The 18359-nt window shown below is 42.6% G+C and overlaps 1 protein-coding gene across 1 annotated transcript in view; it reads right to left on the reverse strand.

Moving 5' to 3' along the window:
* Positions 1-18359, reverse strand: part of BPTF (bromodomain PHD finger transcription factor) — a 133893-nt gene that overhangs the window by 83125 nt on the left and 32409 nt on the right. Inside the window, 2 exon segments of the mRNA XM_054689287.1 lie at positions 3776-3999; positions 12823-13645. Coding sequence (XP_054545262.1) covers positions 3776-3999; positions 12823-13645 — 1047 coding nt within the window.

Raw genomic sequence — 18359 nt, forward strand, 5'->3', positions numbered from 1 at the left:
CCCTAGCCGCCAGGGAGGGTCCCACCCAAAAAAAAAAAAAAAAAAAAGGCATTTATTCAATACAAGCATTACTTTTAAAAAAAAATATTTATTTGTTTGCTTATTTATTTATTTATGCAAGCACTGGGTACAGTCAGAAGCGTGGGAGGGTGAGAGAATTCACCAGAGCCAGAGCAGGGAGCAGAGCAGGCAGAAGGACCAAAGTACACTGCTGAGGGGAGCAGCGGGTGGCAGGAGAGGTCTGCGCGCCATGTGGGACCCTCCTCCGGTGGCCGGGGAGCAGCCAGGGATCAAACCGGCACTGCAGAGGCTGCGGGCAGCTTCGCAACCCTGCGCTCAACCGCTGCGCCACCAGGGAGGCCCACAAGCATTCCATTTTTAAGCAAACGGAGAATGGGAAAAATTAATGATAATATGTACAGTACAAAATACATGTAAGAAGAGCAGAACCAGGCAGTTAAAGTATAATTTCAGAACCTCACCTAATTAATTTATTTAACTTATGATTAAAAAGTACTATTAGAAAACACAATACTTAATAAACATGCACAGAGTATATCTGGCATTATTTTTTAAGATTTATTTATTTATTTATTTATACAAGCACTGGGTACAGTCAGAAGCAAGGGAGGGTGAGAGAATTCACCAGAGCCAGAGTGGGGAACAAAACAGACAGAACTACGAAATACACTGCTGAGGGGAGCAGCAGGTGCGGCAGAAGGGGTCTGTCTCGCCATGTGGGACCCTTGTTGGCAGCCAGGGATGGAACTGGCGCTGCAGAGGCTGTGGACAGCTTTGCAGCCCAGCACTCAACCGCTGCGCCACTAGGTACAGTCAGAAGCACGGGAGGGTGAGAGAATTCACCAGAGTCACCTGGCATTTTTTTTTTAAGTGGCAATAATGGTTGTCTCTAAAAAAAAGGAAGATGAGGGCCTCCCAGGTGGCGCAGCGGTTGAGCGCTGGGTTGCGAAGCTGCCCGCGGCCTCTGCGGCGCCGGTTCGATCCCCGGCTGCTCCCTGGCTACCGAAGGAGGGTCCCACATGGCGCGCAGACCTCTCCTGCCGCCCGCTGCTCCCCTCAGCAGTGTACTTCGGTCCTTCTGCCTGCTCTACTCCCGGCTCTGGCTCTGGTGAATTCTCTCGCCCTCCCGGCTTCTGACTGTACCCAGTGCATGTATAAACCAACCAAACAAGCAAACAAATAGATAAATAAGACATGCCTCTAGAAAATTAAAAAAAAAAAAAAAAAAGAGGAAGATGAAACTAAGGTTTATGAAGGAGAGTCTCCTTTCATTGTATTCAATTTTTTTATAAAGTTTTTTTTTTTTTAAGATTTATTTTTTTATTTATTTATACAAGCACTGGGTACAATCAGAAACGCGGGAGGGTGAGAGAATTCACCAAAGCCAGAGTGGGGAGCAGAACAGGCAGAAGGACCAAAGTACACTGCTGAGGGGAGCAGCGGGCGGCAGGAGAGGTCTGTGCACCATGTGGGACCCCCCTCCGGTGACTGGAGAGCAGCGGGGGATTGCACTGGCGCTGCAGAGGCTGCAGGCAGCTTTGCAACCCAGTGCTCAACAGCTGCGCCACTGGGGAGGCCCATCACTGTATTCAATTTTGTACTATTTTATTTTATTTTTAAAGATTTATCTATGCATACAAGAACTGGGGTAAAGGCCAGAGGTGCAGGGGGTGAGAGGATCCACCAGAGACATAGTGGGGAACAGAACAGGCAGATCGTCTGAAATACACTGCCGAGGGGAGCAGCAGGCAAGTCAGGAGAGGTCCGCTGCGCCATGTGGGTATCTCCCTGGTTGGGGATCGAACTCATGCTGCAGTGGCTGAGGACAGATTCATAGGTTGTGTCCGAACCCCTTGTGCCACCAGGGAGGCCCTAATTTTGTACTATTTAAAAGCTAAAAACCATACACATTTATTATCTTTTAAAAAGCAAAAAGTTGAGCTATAAAATTAGTGGGGTAGTACTGAATTATAACCCAAAATATGAAACAAATATCCATAACTCTATACTTACATAAATGAGTGAATAAATAGATGGAGACTAGATAAACTATCTGGACTGAAAAATCCCAATTTCCGCCAAAGAAAGTGGAGTATGACTGCTTACCCACTAAGTGTGGGCTGAGCATAGTGACTTTCTACCAAAAACACAATATGAGTGAGAGGAGTAGTTTTACAGGGGGAAAGCCTGACAAACACTACCTCAACCTCACAATCAAGGATAACATCATCGGTGATGAAACACGTTGACAGCAGGTGCTCATAACATGGTGAGGAGAATGGTGCTTTACCTCTGTGGTATTCCTCACCCAAATCAATAAGCCCTAACGTGCTAACGATGGGAAGACCTAAGACACCCCATCCACACTGAGGGCATTTACTAAATATCTGACCATTATTCCTCAAAACGATCAAGGTCATCAAAAATAAAGAATGCCTAAGAAACTGTAACCATCCTGAGGAACCTAAAAAGACTTAAGAATCTAGTATCCTGGTCAGGAACATGACACAGAGAAAGGACATTAGATAAAAACTAAGGAAATCCAAATTAATGCCAATGTATCAGTATTGGTTCATTAGTTATGACAACTGTACCACACTAATGTAAGATATTAAAAAGGGAGGAAATCTGATACAGGGAATATGGAGTTCCTGTGCTATGTTGGCAACTTTTCTGTAATTCTAAAATAAAAGATTTTGTTTTTTAAAAGCAAACAGTAAACTTTCATTTTTTAAAAAAGATTTATTTATTCATGCACACAACTGGGGTACAGGCCAGATGTGCAGGAGGGTGAGAGGATTCACCAGAGACAGAGTGGGGAACAGAACAAGCAGACTGATGAAATACACTGCTGAGGGGAGCAGCAGGCGAGACAGGAGAGGTCTGCTGTGCCATGTGGGTATCTCCCCAGCCAGCTGGGATTGAACCCGTGCTGCAGAGGCTGTGGACAGCTTCACAGTGCTGCGCTCAACCACCTGCGCCACCAGGGGAGGCCTGCAAACAGTAAGCTTTTGAAGAATTTTACTTCTCATAATAAAAAGCAGGACTCAAATGAACTGTGGTGGGGGTTATTAGTACTGTGGAGGCGGGGCTGGTGTGGCACCTGAAGAGGTGTCAGCCTGTAACTCCTAAAACATATACAGCGTTGTAAGACAATATTACCTCAATTGAAAAGGTGGGGGAGGGAAGGACTCCCCAGTAGGTGTGGTAAGATTCTTAAATTAAGCAAGCCACAAGAAACGGTCAAGACACTAAAATGAAAAAAAAAAAAAAAAAAAAAGACACCAAAATGCATAGCGTTCCTGATTTATGTTGGGATGAACAAGGTTTTCTTGGGAAAATGAAATAAAATTAAAGTAAAATACATATACTTCAAAATTTTAATGTTTTCAGGCAACCTGGTGGTGCAAGGGGTTAAGCACCACACTAGGAAGCAATCCGCAGCCTCTGTAGCATGAGAGAGAAACCCGGCAGGCCAGAGAGAAATCCACATGGCACAGCAGACCTCTCCTGTCTCACCCGCTGCTCCCCTCAGCAGTGTACTTCAGTCAATCTGCCTGTTCTGTTCCCCACTCTGTCTCAGGTGAATCCTCTCACCTCCCGCACCTCTGGCCTGTACCCCAAACTCTTGTATGCATAATATAAATAAAACATTTTAAAACATTTTTAATGTTTTCAATTTTTGTAGTCATTTTAATGTTGAAAGTTTATCTCAAATTTAACATACAGTAAAATGAGAAAATTTCACTCTCACCATTAGCTGCCGCCAGAAAGGATTTGTTGCTGCCCCGAGCCTTATTGGTCAGGTCTTCAGTTATATCCATGTGCCTGTGGATTTCTTCACGCATTTCTTCAAGAATTTTGCAGAGCTCTGCTTCCCAGTAATCTTTGTCTAGACAATCAATTAATTCTGCAAGTTGGACTTTTGTACTGTAGTACCAAATTTTCTTTTCATTTTCATTTTCTGTATCTTCTTCTCTGTTTAAAAAAAGGTACAGAAACTAAATTAGACATGACAGCACTATTCTGACAATTTTATCTATCCAGTGAAAGCTAAAATAGGTAACACACCAAGTTTGTGAACTAAAGCTTAATATTTGCCCACAAAAGATCTCCTCTAAATCTCATTAAAATCAAATTACTCTTAATTTATTTGAGCAACTTCTATAATTTTTATTTCCTAGCTCACAATAGCTTAGGGTAAAATAATTTGGGAGTAGTGGTAGGGGAAGACAAATCAGTACAGCAATGAGGAAGGATATCTAAAACCCGATACACTGAGGATCTCAAAATTCAGAGGGTATGAGATCTCCCTGGTGGCGCAGGGGTTAAAGTTCTCAGCGCTATCAAGCTTTGCTCTTTCAAATAAACATCTGCCAAGAAGAGATTAGTATATTTTTGTTAGAAGTGTTTTATGAAAATTTCAAAAAATCATTTTTAAATCTCTAGATTTTACTTTCTAATGGGTATTTCTACTGACTTCTTATGACCAAGTAATGACAATGTCTTGTTTCTGTTTGCAATTTTTAAAATGTCAATCCTCTAATCAATAAGCTTTAACCATATCAAATATCAAAAATTAATCAACAATATCTAATCAGAAAGTACCTACTGGACTTTAATTGAACTTAAGAGTTACAGGACAACCTGATTCTTTTTTTTTTTTTTTTAAGATTTATTTACTTATGCATACAAGGGCTGGGGTACAGGCCAGAGATGCGGGGGATGAGAGGATTCACCAGAGACAGAGTGGGGAACAGAACAGGCTGAATGACTGAAATACATTGCAGCAGGCGAGACAGGAGAGGTCTGCTTGCCATGTGGGTTTCTCTCTGGCCGGCCAGGGATCGAACTCGTGCTGCAGAGGCTGTGGACTGCTTCACAGTGTGGTGCTTAACCCCTTGTGCCATCAGGGAGGCCCTGATTTTTTATTTTCTAAAATACCAATCTTAAGGATTCTCCTGTTATAAAGATGTTGAAAGACAGCCTTGTTTTTCCCCCCTTTACCCAGAAATATCTACAAATATCAATGGAACAAGAAATATACTCTATATCACATCCTTCTCTCTCTCTCTTTTTTTTTTTTTTTGGATAAAAAACAATTTACAAGCACAAGATTTCAACATGAAATGAGATATTATGGAATAAATTTAATTAAATGAACATTCTGTCTTTTTTGCAAGCAAGACTTTTGAAGGGGCCCTGAAAAGCTGACTTAGTCCATACTGGCATCTGCAGAATGTTCACCTTAACAAAGAACTCTTCATTTTAATTCACTACTTCATATGGCAGTCTGTCCTATATTGGAATTGCTTCTTTAGAAATAGCTTGTTGGGCTCCCCTGGTGGCGCAGGAGGTTGAGCGCCGCATTGTGATGCTGTCTGCAGCCTCTGCAGCGCCGATTCAATCCTGGCCGGCGAGGGTCCCACATGGAGGGGCAGACCTCTCCTGTCCTGCCCGCTGCTCCCCTCAGCAGTGTATTTCATCAGTCTGCCAGTTCTGTTCCCCGCTCTGTCTCTGGTGAATCCTCTCACCCTAACACGCATCTGGCCTGTACCGTTTCTTATATAAAATAAATAAATAAATCTTTGGGGGGGAAAAAAAAAAGAAATAGCTTGTTGTCACCATGATTTCAAATTTCTGGTCTCCAGAAGGGTGAGAGAATACATTCCTGTTGTTTTCATTTATGGTAATTTGTTATGGAAGCCTTAGAAAACGAATACAGATTTTGGTACCAAGAAATGGAGTGTTGCTATAGCAAATACCTAAAAATGTGGAATGGCTTCAGAGTTAGGTGATTGGAAAAGGCTGTAAAAATTCTGAGGCACTTGATAGAAAAAGCCTTTGACTGCCTTGAAAAGACAGATTGGAAGTACTTGTGTCAAAATGCTGTTGTGAGGACTGAATGAGTTAAAATATGTAAAGTGCTTAGTAAACTGCCAGCACCTAGTGGTTGCAAAGTTGCTATTACTTTCCTCCTATGAAGTATGTGATATCTACCTTAAAACAAATAGTTACAAGTGGGATGGGTGTTAAAAAAAAGAAACAAAAAAACGGCAAAGTGTTTGAGGGTGCATGAAGGAGAACAGTTTCGGGAAAGAATGCCCTAGGAAATAGTATACGCAGGCTGAGACTTGAAAGATAAATTAGACAAAAGATCTTTGTGCACTCTAGTTTGCTTTTTTTTTGCTTTGGGGAGTGGGAAGCATTAAACAAAACAAATTTTGAAAGCTTTCTTTAAAACCACGAACCTTCTGGAAGCAACTGACAGATTTTTCAACTCAGGGCAAAGGAAACCTGATCAGAATTGCTATTCTAAAAATTATTTACATGCAGAACAGAGACTAGAACTGGGGAATGAGAAGCTACATTCAGGTCAGTTTGGAGGCTACTAAACTAGTCTAATGGAGATGATGCGCGCTTGTATCATGGGAAGGTCGGTGAGAATGGACAATAACCGATTTAATGTTTCAGCAGTAATTAAAAGGTGTAACAAACAATACAGGACAAAAGGCCATTCCCAGGTCTCAAATTAAGCACCTGGTAGAACAGTGATCCCATTTGCCAAGATGGAACACGAGGTGAAGGCCAGGTAATGGGGGAAACGATGGATTCGGTTCCAGATACGCTGTGCTTGAGGCGCCTGCAATGTGGGCTGCCGGACATACAGACTGGACAAGCGCAGAAGGGTTACAAGATGGAGGTTTCCCAGCAAGTACATAGGTAGCATATAGCTAGAATGGGGAGGTGAGGCTAGAAATCTTATAGGCTAAAGGTCAATTTAATCATTTGGAAAATGAAAATTACATATAGTTTTTCAGTGGTGTGTTCAAAGTAATTTTATTCAGAATGTAGAGTGCCATCTAATTTGGCAATCCTTATTTTACCAAATTTCCCAATTTCAGAGCACGGATTTGACAGGATAAAAGAAATATCTTAAGAAAGACTGGCCTACTTCTATACTGGATTAAAACTGGCTTCTAATCTATATAAAAGTTGCGCTCTTGAGGATGTTTGCTGTATCACTCTGGTCCTCAGGTAAGCTCACGTAAAAAAACATTTCTTCTATTTTATGCTTCACTAATCCACACAAGTACTTTTAAATGAGAATCAAAGAAATAAAACCAACAATGGAAAAACACTGCCCCATCCTGTTTAAGGCATGCCCGGGGTGGGCAACAGGTCCACTGACTAGTCATTTTAAGTGTGGGCTTCCAGGGAGAGCACAGACCAAATCTCCACATGGTGTCAACTGAGCAGTCACATGGCTTGAAAACCTTCACCACGAGTCCACATTTAATCTACCACAAGGGGGCACTTAAACTGAAATAGTTTTAATCTACTTTTGATAAAAGATGCAAAATCTTTCAGATTTATTCAAATTATTAACAAAGAATACTTATCAGTGAATAACGCTATTTAAAATTTTGTTTTCAACTTCACAAAGAAAATAATCTAAGTGTCAAAGAAAGAAAAAAAGATTTGTTTTGGCTGAAATGCACATTAACTTTTGTGTACTTCATTACGCATTAAGAAAAAAGACTATCTGGGCCTCCCCGGTGGCGCAGTGGTTGAACACTGGGTTGCGAAGCTGCCCGCAGCCTCTGTGGCGCCGGTTCGATCCCCGGCTGCTCCCCGGCCACCGGAGGAGGGTCCCACATGGCGTGACAGACCTCTCCTGCAGCCCACTGCTCCCCTCAGCAGTGTACTTCGTCAGTCTGCCTGCTCTGCTCCCCACTCTGGCTCTGGTGAATTCTCTCACCCTCCCGCGCTTCTGACTGTACCCAGTGCTTATATGCTTAAATAAATAAATAAATAATAAAAAGAAAAAGAAAAAAGACTATCTGAAGAACTACAATTAAAGCTTTTAAAACAAATAAGCTTAGTTTTGCTACCATACATATCTTATGGCCCTCCACCAGGTAAGGACACAGGGTGAAGCCTAGAGTCTAGAGGAGAGCCACCCCCAGCCACGCTGTTGCCCTGGCCTGGGACTTTCAGCCTCTAGAGCTAAGATCGGACACAGGAAGCCAAGGGAAGCAAAGGTCTGCTCATTCCCTGAGATAATCTTGCTCCTAGTAGACAGCTGGCACGGAGAACATAACATCAAATGATATGAAGATAAAGTAATAAACCTCCCTTTCAGGAAATTACATGTGTATCTCAGCTGAACTCTTTTGAGCACTATGAAACTCATTAGACCAAAAAAATTTCTTTCTTATAATTGTTCAACCTAGAAAAGCAGATTATTTAATTTCATCAATAATGCATCAAAATTCCATCCACGGTGCTTCAAGGCTAACTGCTTAAGTCATTTCATATGTGTAATTTCAAAGGTCTACACTTATTTAACGATATGCAAAGGGCTCCGCCCTGCTTGCCTGAGCACTGTTTTATATATTGTTTATTTATTTATTTATACAAGCACTGGGCACAGTCAGAAGCGTGGGGAGGGTGAGAGAATTCACCAGAGCCAGAGCGGGGAGCAGAGCAGGCAGAAGGACCAAAGTACACTGCTGAGGGGAGCAGCCGGCAACAGGAGAGGTCTGCGCGTCATGTGAGACCCTCCTCCGGTGGCCGGGGAGCAGCCGGGGATCGAACCGGCACTGCAGAGGCTGCAAGGCTGCAGGCAGCTTCGCAAACCAGTGCTCAATCACTGCATCACCGGGAAGGCCCTGTTTTATATATTGATAATGACTTATCAGGAAGCAGATTTTCATTTTGAAACACCACTTACTTCATATTCTCTTTTTAAGATTTATTTATGCATACAAGAAATGGGGTACAGGCCAGAGGTATGGGGATGAGAGGATTCACCAGAGACACAGTGGGGAGCAGAACAGGCGGATTGACTGAAATACACTGTTAAGGGGAGCAGTGAGCGAGTCCGGAGAGGTCGGCCGCACCATGTGGGTAGCTCCCTGGCCAGGGATGGAACTCATGCTGCAGTGGCTGCGGATAACTTCATAGTGCTGCATCTTAACCCCTTGCGCCACAAGGGAGGCCCTCATATTTTCTTAAAATCCCTTTACCTCAGATTTTATTTTTTAAATCTTTTCTTGATGTACCACTGGTTTATATCATTGTTGGTATTTTATCTCAGATTCCAAAAGATCTCAGAAATACACAGTACGGTTAGACCAGTGCATTTGCTTCCTCCCGTCCCAATGATAAGCATTGATTAAAACAGCTGAAACAAATGCAAGCTGCAGACATCTCAAGATGATGGCTAGTAACTAGACTACTGCACAAAATGAGTTATTGACAATATTATATAAATAGGCACTGAAAGAAAATTCCAGGTTCCACTTCCTAAGAGCGTTTTGGGTATGCCTGAGGGCATGTTATTTAACCTCCCTGAGCTTTACTTTCTTCATCTAGAAAACACAAATAAAAATAATTCCTATATTATTGAAGTATTGCACAGATTAATGAGAAAAAATTAAAAACCATAAAATGTTTAGGACATTGTGAGACACCTATTAACTGAATGACAAATGCTGCTGTTGTTACTATTAGCTCATCACCAACTACTTCCACCTACAGGCCCCTAAAGCCAAGGCCCAGAACACTGATTACTGTGTGGTAAGCTTTTACAAGATGTCAGCATCTACCTAGATGTGACAAAGCACCTGTGGTCTCTCTCTGGCTCAGAAGGGCAGCGCGAGGAGGGAAGTGAGGGCGGCGAGAGTGAACATGAAAGGCGCAGAAAGGGAAGGGAAGCAGGAAAGCGCAGATTAGGAGCACGGAAGAAATTTCATTTATTTCTTAATTTGTTCACTGCAATTCTGATGCCTCTGAGCCCTTTCTAGAGGCATTTGAGATGGAGTGACAGTCAGTGCCACTGAGTTTTCACTTAAGATGAAATACATTTAACTTCAAACCAAAACATGGGGACAGTTGTCCCACTGCTTATAATGCGCTTGCCCAGAGTGTCCAGGCTGCCACGTCCCAGCAAGATACTGAAGAGATGGCACAATAAGCGCCATGGCCAGATAACCGAGAGGCTGCGGGCAAGACAGAAGTTACAGGTTTTTATAAATAGCTGATCCAAAACAAAGTACACAAAATATGCATTTTAAAGCTTCGTTACTACCTGGATAAGGTGGCAGACCAAATCCATAACTCTCACGTTGGTCCCTCCTGAAAACCTGCTTAAAACTAAACACTAAAGAAATATTTTAAAAGACATAAATTCACAAAGACAAGAACAGCAGGGCAGAAAAAAAAATTGTAAGAAGAAAAGCAGATGTGTATTTTTTAGTAGAGCCAAGAAAACCCAATGGCAAATCAAGAAGGTGAAGTTGAGAACCAACTGTCACAATGCGGGAGAAGCACTGAAATGGGCAGGGGAGTATCTATCTGCAGCAGAGAAGGAGCAGATTCCCGGTCCATCCATCCTCTTCAAGCCACTAAAGGTTTGTCTCTAAAGGAGGAAAAATTAAGGTTCTCTTTACCCAGCAACACCAGGCTCGGGTGTGAACTAAGGCACTACACAGAAAACCAGGGTGCTGTACAGCGCAGCCCACTACTACCACTCAGCCAACCAAACCCTCAAGCTCCCAAGCAGAACACTGGAAAAAGCATCGTTGGGTCAGCTTAACAGCTCAAGAGGAAGGCCCTAAAGATAGTGACATCAGGAATTCCCAATAAAAGATTAAAAAAATGACCCAGTGGCTAAGTTCCTTTTTTTTTTTTTTAAAGATTTATTTATTCATGCATACAAGAACCAGGGTACAGGCCAGATGTGGGAGGATTCACAGAGACAGAGCGGGGAACAGAACAGGCAGACAAAATACACTGCTGAGGTGGGCAGTGGGCGCGACAGGAGAGGTCTGCCATGCCATGTGGGACCCTTGCTGGCCGGCCGGGATCGAACCACCGCTGTGGACAGCTTCACAGCAGGCTCTCAACTGCCTGCGCCTCCAGGGGAGGCCTCCAGGGGTTAAGTTCAATATTGGTAAGACCTATCCACTTGCTCAGAGTTTCCAGTCTGAAACATTCCAGCTGTACAGTCCACAAAGTTAACCAGGAGCAGAAAATTAAAAATTAACAGTCATCTGAGGATGAAAGAGACAGACCAAAAAAAGTATCAGGAAAAAGTAACTTAGAAGAAAGAGACTATACAAAAAAGGGAGATTCTAAGAGCAAAAGTATATTTAGAAAATAAAAATATGATACAATAGAAAAACTGAATAGTACATGGAAATCTTCTAGAAAAGGAGAGAAAGAAGTCCTTAAGAGAAGTTCTCAGAACCAAAGGACCCAACTGCCAGATTGAAAGTGCCCACTGAACACCACTGGATGAAAACAGACCCACACAAGTTCAAACCAGTCATGCACAAAGATCTGAATAAGGATTCAGATTTCTCAACAGGAAAGCAAAAAGACAACTGCACAAAATTTTGGAGATCTCTGCTTACTTTGTACCACCTTCACAAACTAGAGAGGAGCCTGGCTGACAAACATCTCTCCCTGGCTTGGCCTGACCATGGACTGATGAAATCCCTGTTGCCCTCTCCACGCCCAGCTCTCACACTCATTTCATCGCATCAAAGATTGTCTGACTTGTTCTAATTCTGAGTGCTGGAAGAAGGCTTTGAAGACTTTAGAAATTGTGGGCCTCCCTGGTGGCGCAAAGGGTGAAGACACAACCTATGAAGCCATCTGCAGCCACTGCAGCACGAGTTCGATCCCCAGCCAGGGAGCTACCCACATGACTCTTCTGACTTGGCCGCTGCCCCCCTCAGCAGCGTATTTCGGTTGGTCTGCCTGTTTTCTTCCCTACTCTGTCTCTGGTGAATCCTCTCACCCCCCCCCCATACCTTAGCCTGTACCCCAGTTCTCGTATGATAAATAATAAATCTTTTTTCAAAATTAAAAAAAAAAAAAAAGATGTTAGAAATTGAAAATATAAAGTAGCCCTCTCCCTCCGACCATATTTCTACAGGATGGCCACGTACACACTATAACCCTGCCTGACACCCTCCACTGCCTCCTGGCCTTCCCACTGACCTGGCCTCAAGAGCCTCTTAGAAATCCTCTGGAGAGGGCCCTCCCTGGTGGCACAAGGGGCTAAATCTCAGCACTATGACGCTATTAGCAGCCACTGCAGTACAAGTTCAGTGCCCAGCCAGGGAGCTGACCCACATGGCGCAGCAGACCTCTCCTGTCTCGCCTGCTGCTCCCCTCAGCAGTGTATTTCAGTCAGTCTGCCTTTTCTGCTCCCCACTGTGTCACTGGTGAATCCTCTCAACCCCCACACCTCTGGTCCATACCCCAGCTCTTGTATGCATAAATAAAATAAAAGAAATTTAGAAAAAAGAAAAAGAAAGAAACCCTCTGGAAAGCTGAAGTCAGACTAAGACCTACATGTCAAGCTTAGATTCTCCTGGGATCCTGCAACCAGTCATGGCAAAACTGATCTTTCCTTAGACAGCTGGCTGTTCCTGCTGCTCCATGTATATACAGACACAGTAAAACCAAAAAGAGAAACCACAAAATCCTAATACCAAATTTGGGGCAAAGATGACCTCGAGGTCGACTACAGGGAATACAACAGGGGAAAGATTGACAGTAGCAGCCTACCTAATACTGTCCTATTTCCCATCCGAAGCATTGACTAGAATGGTGTGTATCTTGATTTTTTTATCTACTTTTCTGTTACAGTTTTAAAAACTGTATCAATGCACATATTCGTATAATCAGAAATTCTTTAAACAACTCATTAGGTCACACAGGCATGTATCGCATCAGAAGCACAGCTCTGCTACGTCAGCTCTGTCGACCACATTTACTTACATGATGAGTCTTCGGTTTAAGAACCAGTATTTCCTCCGACTTCTGTCATATCCGATAGGTTCGTGTCGAATGTACGGTTTGTTTTTTTGGATTTCAGCAACGCAGTCAGTCACACCAGGCACCTTGTGTGCCACACAGACTTCACACTGCCACTCGTCCTCTGGCACCTCCTCCAGAGGTGGCTTCACACACTCCAAATGGTATACTGCCGAACACGTCTCGCAGCAGAGCAAATCCCCAAGTTTGTGACAAACCCTACAGTGGTCGTCGTACTGGATCACTCCTTCAGACATCAACTCCTCACGAGCGATATTTGTGGTAAGAAACTGATCAACTAAGAACTGCAGAACTTTGATTTTGTTCTCCACGGGTCCGTAAGGATAGTCCTCTGCTTCTTGGTAAGGAAGAACGTGATGGTACTCCTTGTCGCTCTCACAGTACACTCGCAGCACCTCCGGCCACGTCATCCCATCGATGAAATACAGTGTGGAATTGACGCTATCTTTCAGATCAGCAGGTCCAAAGGTAGTATTGGAAGTGTCTTCTTCACGCAAAACTGCTTTCAAAAGTACAACATGCATCTCTGCCATAAGTGTGCACTGCTCTTGACTCACCAGAGCTGCACAGAAGTCCTCAAAGCGAAAAGGAGATAACCTCAAAACAGTGCCAAAGTTCCGCAGTACCTCATAAATGGCAATGACATTCATTATATGCTCATTAGGCACCATTAAATCCTCAGAGGACTTGGGAAATTCAAGGGGTGGGATGTCTTTTTCTTCCAATATTGGGGAACGAGGCCGATGTACTCTTGGTTTTCGTCTACCTGTAAGAAAAGAAATGATATAATTATTAATCTATACCCTGCATCATTTATAAAAACTAAGGGTTCCCCAGTTTTTCCTATTTGAACATATGCCTCAAAAAATAAATAGGGATAGTTCTATTTATCTGGTAACTGTCAAGTTAAAATAATATCAAAAAGCAGTAATTTAACTACAATGTTTAAGTCTAAGGAATATGTACATTCAAATTCATCCCATTATATTTTAGACGAAAAGTAAAATTGTAAATTATAATCAGCTCTCAACTACCCAGAGGGGTTACCTAATGGTTATAGGGAACCATGAGTGAAAGATTTAGAAGGACATATATGAGAAAAGAAACTCCGTGTAAGAGAACAGGCACAAGAGAGCTCATCTCAAGAACAGACAGGAAGTTCTCTGGTATAGCACCCCTTCCCCTGTGCCAGAGCACTTCCTGAGAGCTATACAGTGGGGAGTTCCACATGAAGCACAGGGTCAAGCCTGAGACAGGAAGGAGGAAGGAGAAGCAAAGGGCTCCAGTGCTGGGAGAAAAAAGGGGGCTCACCTAGGAAACAGACAACAGGCTATACTTTTCAGCAGTCAGTGAGGCAACTTTAGGCCCTAACTCCCTAAGACGCACAAGAATATAATGTGTACATTAATGTATTAAAATATACAGCATTTTAGAGCTTAGTTTGTAACAAGCACACATACCACTTCATCCTCTGAACAAGTCTCTAATGTCTGTAATAAACCCTGATGTATATAAAAACTTGAAAGTTTGTTCTGAATTCCAGCACCTGTATTATTACATTTTCCCCAACGATGTTCACAGAATGGAAAATGTAATTTTAAACATCAGAAATTTTAGTGAGATCATTAACATTAAATTCATTTTTGTGCAGCTAAGTTTTAGTCATCATGATTGGGGTTGCTGGTGACCTCTTGACTACCTCCCCCCACCCTCCATTCCTGTATCCTCCTCACCTCTAGGTTACTCTTATCGTCTGCAGACTAAAAAGGGTGTGTGGCACGAGGGGAAAAAATATGCTAAAATACCAGATTTTTTTTTTTAAATCCAATATTATTTATTTATCTCAATGAGAAATCACCTTATAATTAGATGTACTTACACAGAGAGTTATGAAAGTGAAGTTCCTTTTCATAGATTACTCCTAACCCCTCTCCAAATTCTATTTCTGTTTTTTTAAAAAGATTTATTTATTTGTTTGTTTGTTTGTTTGTTTGTTTATACAAGCACTGGGTACAGTCAGAAGCGCGGGAGGGTGAGAGAATTCACCAGAGCCAGAGTGGGGAGCAGAGCAGGCAGAAGGACCGAAGTACACTGCTGAGGGGAGCAGCAGGCGGCAGGAGAAAATACCAGATTTTTTAATGTACACGATGCATCCCCAGTATACATTCACTAGAATACACATCTCCCAAATAAAAATATACCCTTTACTTTCTGTAGAAAAAGGCCATGGGCTCACTCTGGGCCAGACACTGCTTGGTGAGCTTCAACAGTGACAAAGGAGCCTGTCCCATCTTGGTGAGCCTCACGAAAGTGACACTGTCGACACAGATGCAGTTTTCACAAATTCAATTAAATCACAGAAACACCATGCTAGAAAGCATCACGGGGTAATCCAGTCTATTTCACTGTCTTCTGGAAATTATCTGGGAATCACCCACACAAGTACAATTGAGAGAAAGCAGAAAAGGAGTAAAAAGGAAGACTGAAGCGGGAGGCAGAAGAAACACAAGTGTGCAACTGACAGAAAACTGCTTCTAGGTGCAGTACCTGTGTCCTTTCAGTTGTTTTTGCAAAATTCTGTCAAAGAGAATCCAAGTACAGGCTTATGGAAGGAAAGGCTAGAAAACCAGCTTCAGGACCAAAACGCAGAGGTCCTGACATGTTAGATTTAGGGTTTCGTATAATAATTTGTTCTGGCTATAATGAGGGCTACTATAGATTTTCTGAGCAGAGCAGGGACATGAGTAGAATGATCCAGTGTACAGCAAAACTGGGGAACAGGAAAAAAGACTCCCTTTTTTTTTTTTTACCTTTTTATGTTTTTTAATATCTCATGCACATCTTTATGATATTTTAAAAGAAGAAATGGGGCAGGTATCTATGGCGTCAGCATACAGAATGGATGGGGGAGAGAACCCGTGGAGGTAGGGCCTCTTCTGAAAGTATCAAGGAGATAAAAACGTGGCCAGGAGAGCAAACAAAAGGATAAATGTAAACCGTATAGAGAAAAAAAATCAACTGATGTGGAACATTAACAACACTTTGAGGTTTAACTCCAGTGCCATTTCCTCCAATAGATCATTCTGACTCCCCAAGGTGCTTCTGAGATCTTGCAGCCTGTGAGCCATATCTATTACTTTAACATTTACCTTTTCATGTATCTACTCCAGCTCCCCAACTTATGCCAAACAGGAGAAAATCTGGCATATTTCTTTGACTGTCAGCATTTGCCCAGAATCACTTCCTTTAGAGAATTCCATCCCCCCACGCCCTGTGATTCTGATGAGGTCCTCAATCCAAGCAGCCCATCTCCCTATCACTGGCATGGACACACATGGCTCAAGGAAGGCTACTGAGAGTCTTTGCCAGGGATTTTATATTTGGGTGCCAAGCAAGAGGTACTCTGAAGTTGTGTCCATCCATGAAGGTGGCCACTAACTGTGGCTAACCCACTACCACCTCCATCGAGAAAAGAAGGGAACAAAGAAGGCAGAGAGAAGCAGACATGAGAGATATGTGACAGTCTTTTTTTAAATAGTGTAGTTTTTTTCTTCTTGTTGTTGTTGTTGTTGTTTGTTTTTTCTTTAAAGATTTATTTTTGGGGGGGCCTCCCCTGGTGGCGCAGTGGTTGAGCGCCGGGCTGCGAAGCTGCCTGCAGCCTCTGCAGCGCTGGTTCGATCCCCGGCTGCTGGCGAGGGTCCCACATGGCGTGCAGACCTCTCCTGCCGCACCTGCTGCTCCCTTCAGCAGTGTATTTCGTCAGTCTGCCTGTTCTGTTCCCCGCTCTGTCTCTGGTGAACTCTCTCACCCTCCCACACTTCTGACTGTACCCAGTGCTTGTATAAATAAATAAATAAATCTTAAAAAAAGATTTATTTTTATTTATACATACAAGAGCTGGGGTACAGGCCAGAGGTGTGAGGGGTGAGAGGATTCACCAGAGACAGAGCGGGGAACAGAACAGGTGGATCTACTGAACTACACTGTGGAGGGGAGCAGGGGGGCAAGTCAGGAGAGGTCTGCTGTGCCATGTGGGTAGCTCCCTGGCCTGGGATTGAACTTGTGCTGCAGTTGCTGTGGAGAGCTTCATAGGCTGTGTCTTAACCTCTTGAGCCACCAGGGAGGCCCTAAGCGACAGTCTTAATAATGTGAATCCTGGCAGTCTGTCCTTTGAATTTCCTAAGCACCTAAGCCAAAATGACTCTCCTTTTAAGTGACATGTTGGTTTTCTGTCACTTGAAAGTTAAAGAGTAGTGATTTAAAACAGTCTCTGACACTGTACAGAGTAGACTTTTTATTACAAGACACATGGCAAATGAGTCTTTAAAGACTATCAATGAAAGCAGTGAATGTTTAAAAATCTACTTCTAATGTCTAATCTGAAAGTATCAGCTGTCATACATTCTCAAAATTTTTGGATAACCTGTGTACTGTTCTAACTTTTAACATTTCATTTAGCTTACATTAAGCTGTAGTCTGCCAGTTTTCTGTCGATTTTACAGATTAAAGGAAGAAAGGCAAAACAGTTCTACATTCTATGATGTCTAGCTGGAAGCCACAACATAGCCTCTGTTCAATCTGCTGTTCTGTGTGCACTGAACAATGTGAGCACTTCTGAAAATTAACATAAATGCCGGTCAGTTCACTATGAAGCAATATTGAGCATATAAAATTATTCAATTTTTTAGAAAGCACTTTGGCAAAGATCTGCATATCTCTTTGAGCCAGCAATTCTTCCCAAAACTTATCCTACAGATATAGGCACACATGCATTAAGTACTAATATATTTAATGCAATATAGCTTCTCAAAACTATTAATTTTTTTGTATGTGTGCTGTTCCTGTCTTTGTCAACTGAAAAAATACATCAGTAGTGAAATGAATTATGATACATTATGACACAATGTAATCAAATATAGCAATTAAAAAATAAAGTAAAATTCACATCTGCTAAAATGAGAAGATTTAAGATGTATTACTGAGTAGAGGAAAAGCCAGTTACAGAACAATGAAGTCATATGAATACAGAAATTAGAAACCCATAAAAAGAAAGAGAAAAGGGTACAGTGATAAAGTATGTATGTCTCAATCATATAAGAATCACTTTTTAAAACTGAAGTAACAGTGTATTACATTATATAAGTTTCAGGTGTGCGTATTAAAAGGAATTTTTTCTATGTACTTGCTCCTAGGGAGAAAAACTGAGGGAGAAGACTAACATTTTTACCTTTTTACATTTGCTAATATCACATGCACATATCCTTATTACAATATTTTAAAAGAAAAAATAGGGCAGGTTTCGGGCCTCCCCGGTGGCGCAGCGGTTGAGCACTGGGTTGCGAAGCTGCCCACAGCCTCTGCGGCGCCGGTTCGATCTCTGGCTGCTCCCCGGCCACCGGAGGAGGGTCCCACATGGTGCGCAGACCTCTCCTGCGGCCCGCTGCTCCCCTCAGCAGTGTACTTTGGTCCTTCTGCCTGCT

This window comes from Talpa occidentalis, unplaced genomic scaffold (genome assembly GCF_014898055.3).
Source record: "Talpa occidentalis isolate TD23 unplaced genomic scaffold, MPIMG_talOcc4v2.1 talOcc4.7, whole genome shotgun sequence".
Lineage (NCBI taxonomy): Eukaryota > Metazoa > Chordata > Mammalia > Eulipotyphla > Talpidae > Talpa > Talpa occidentalis.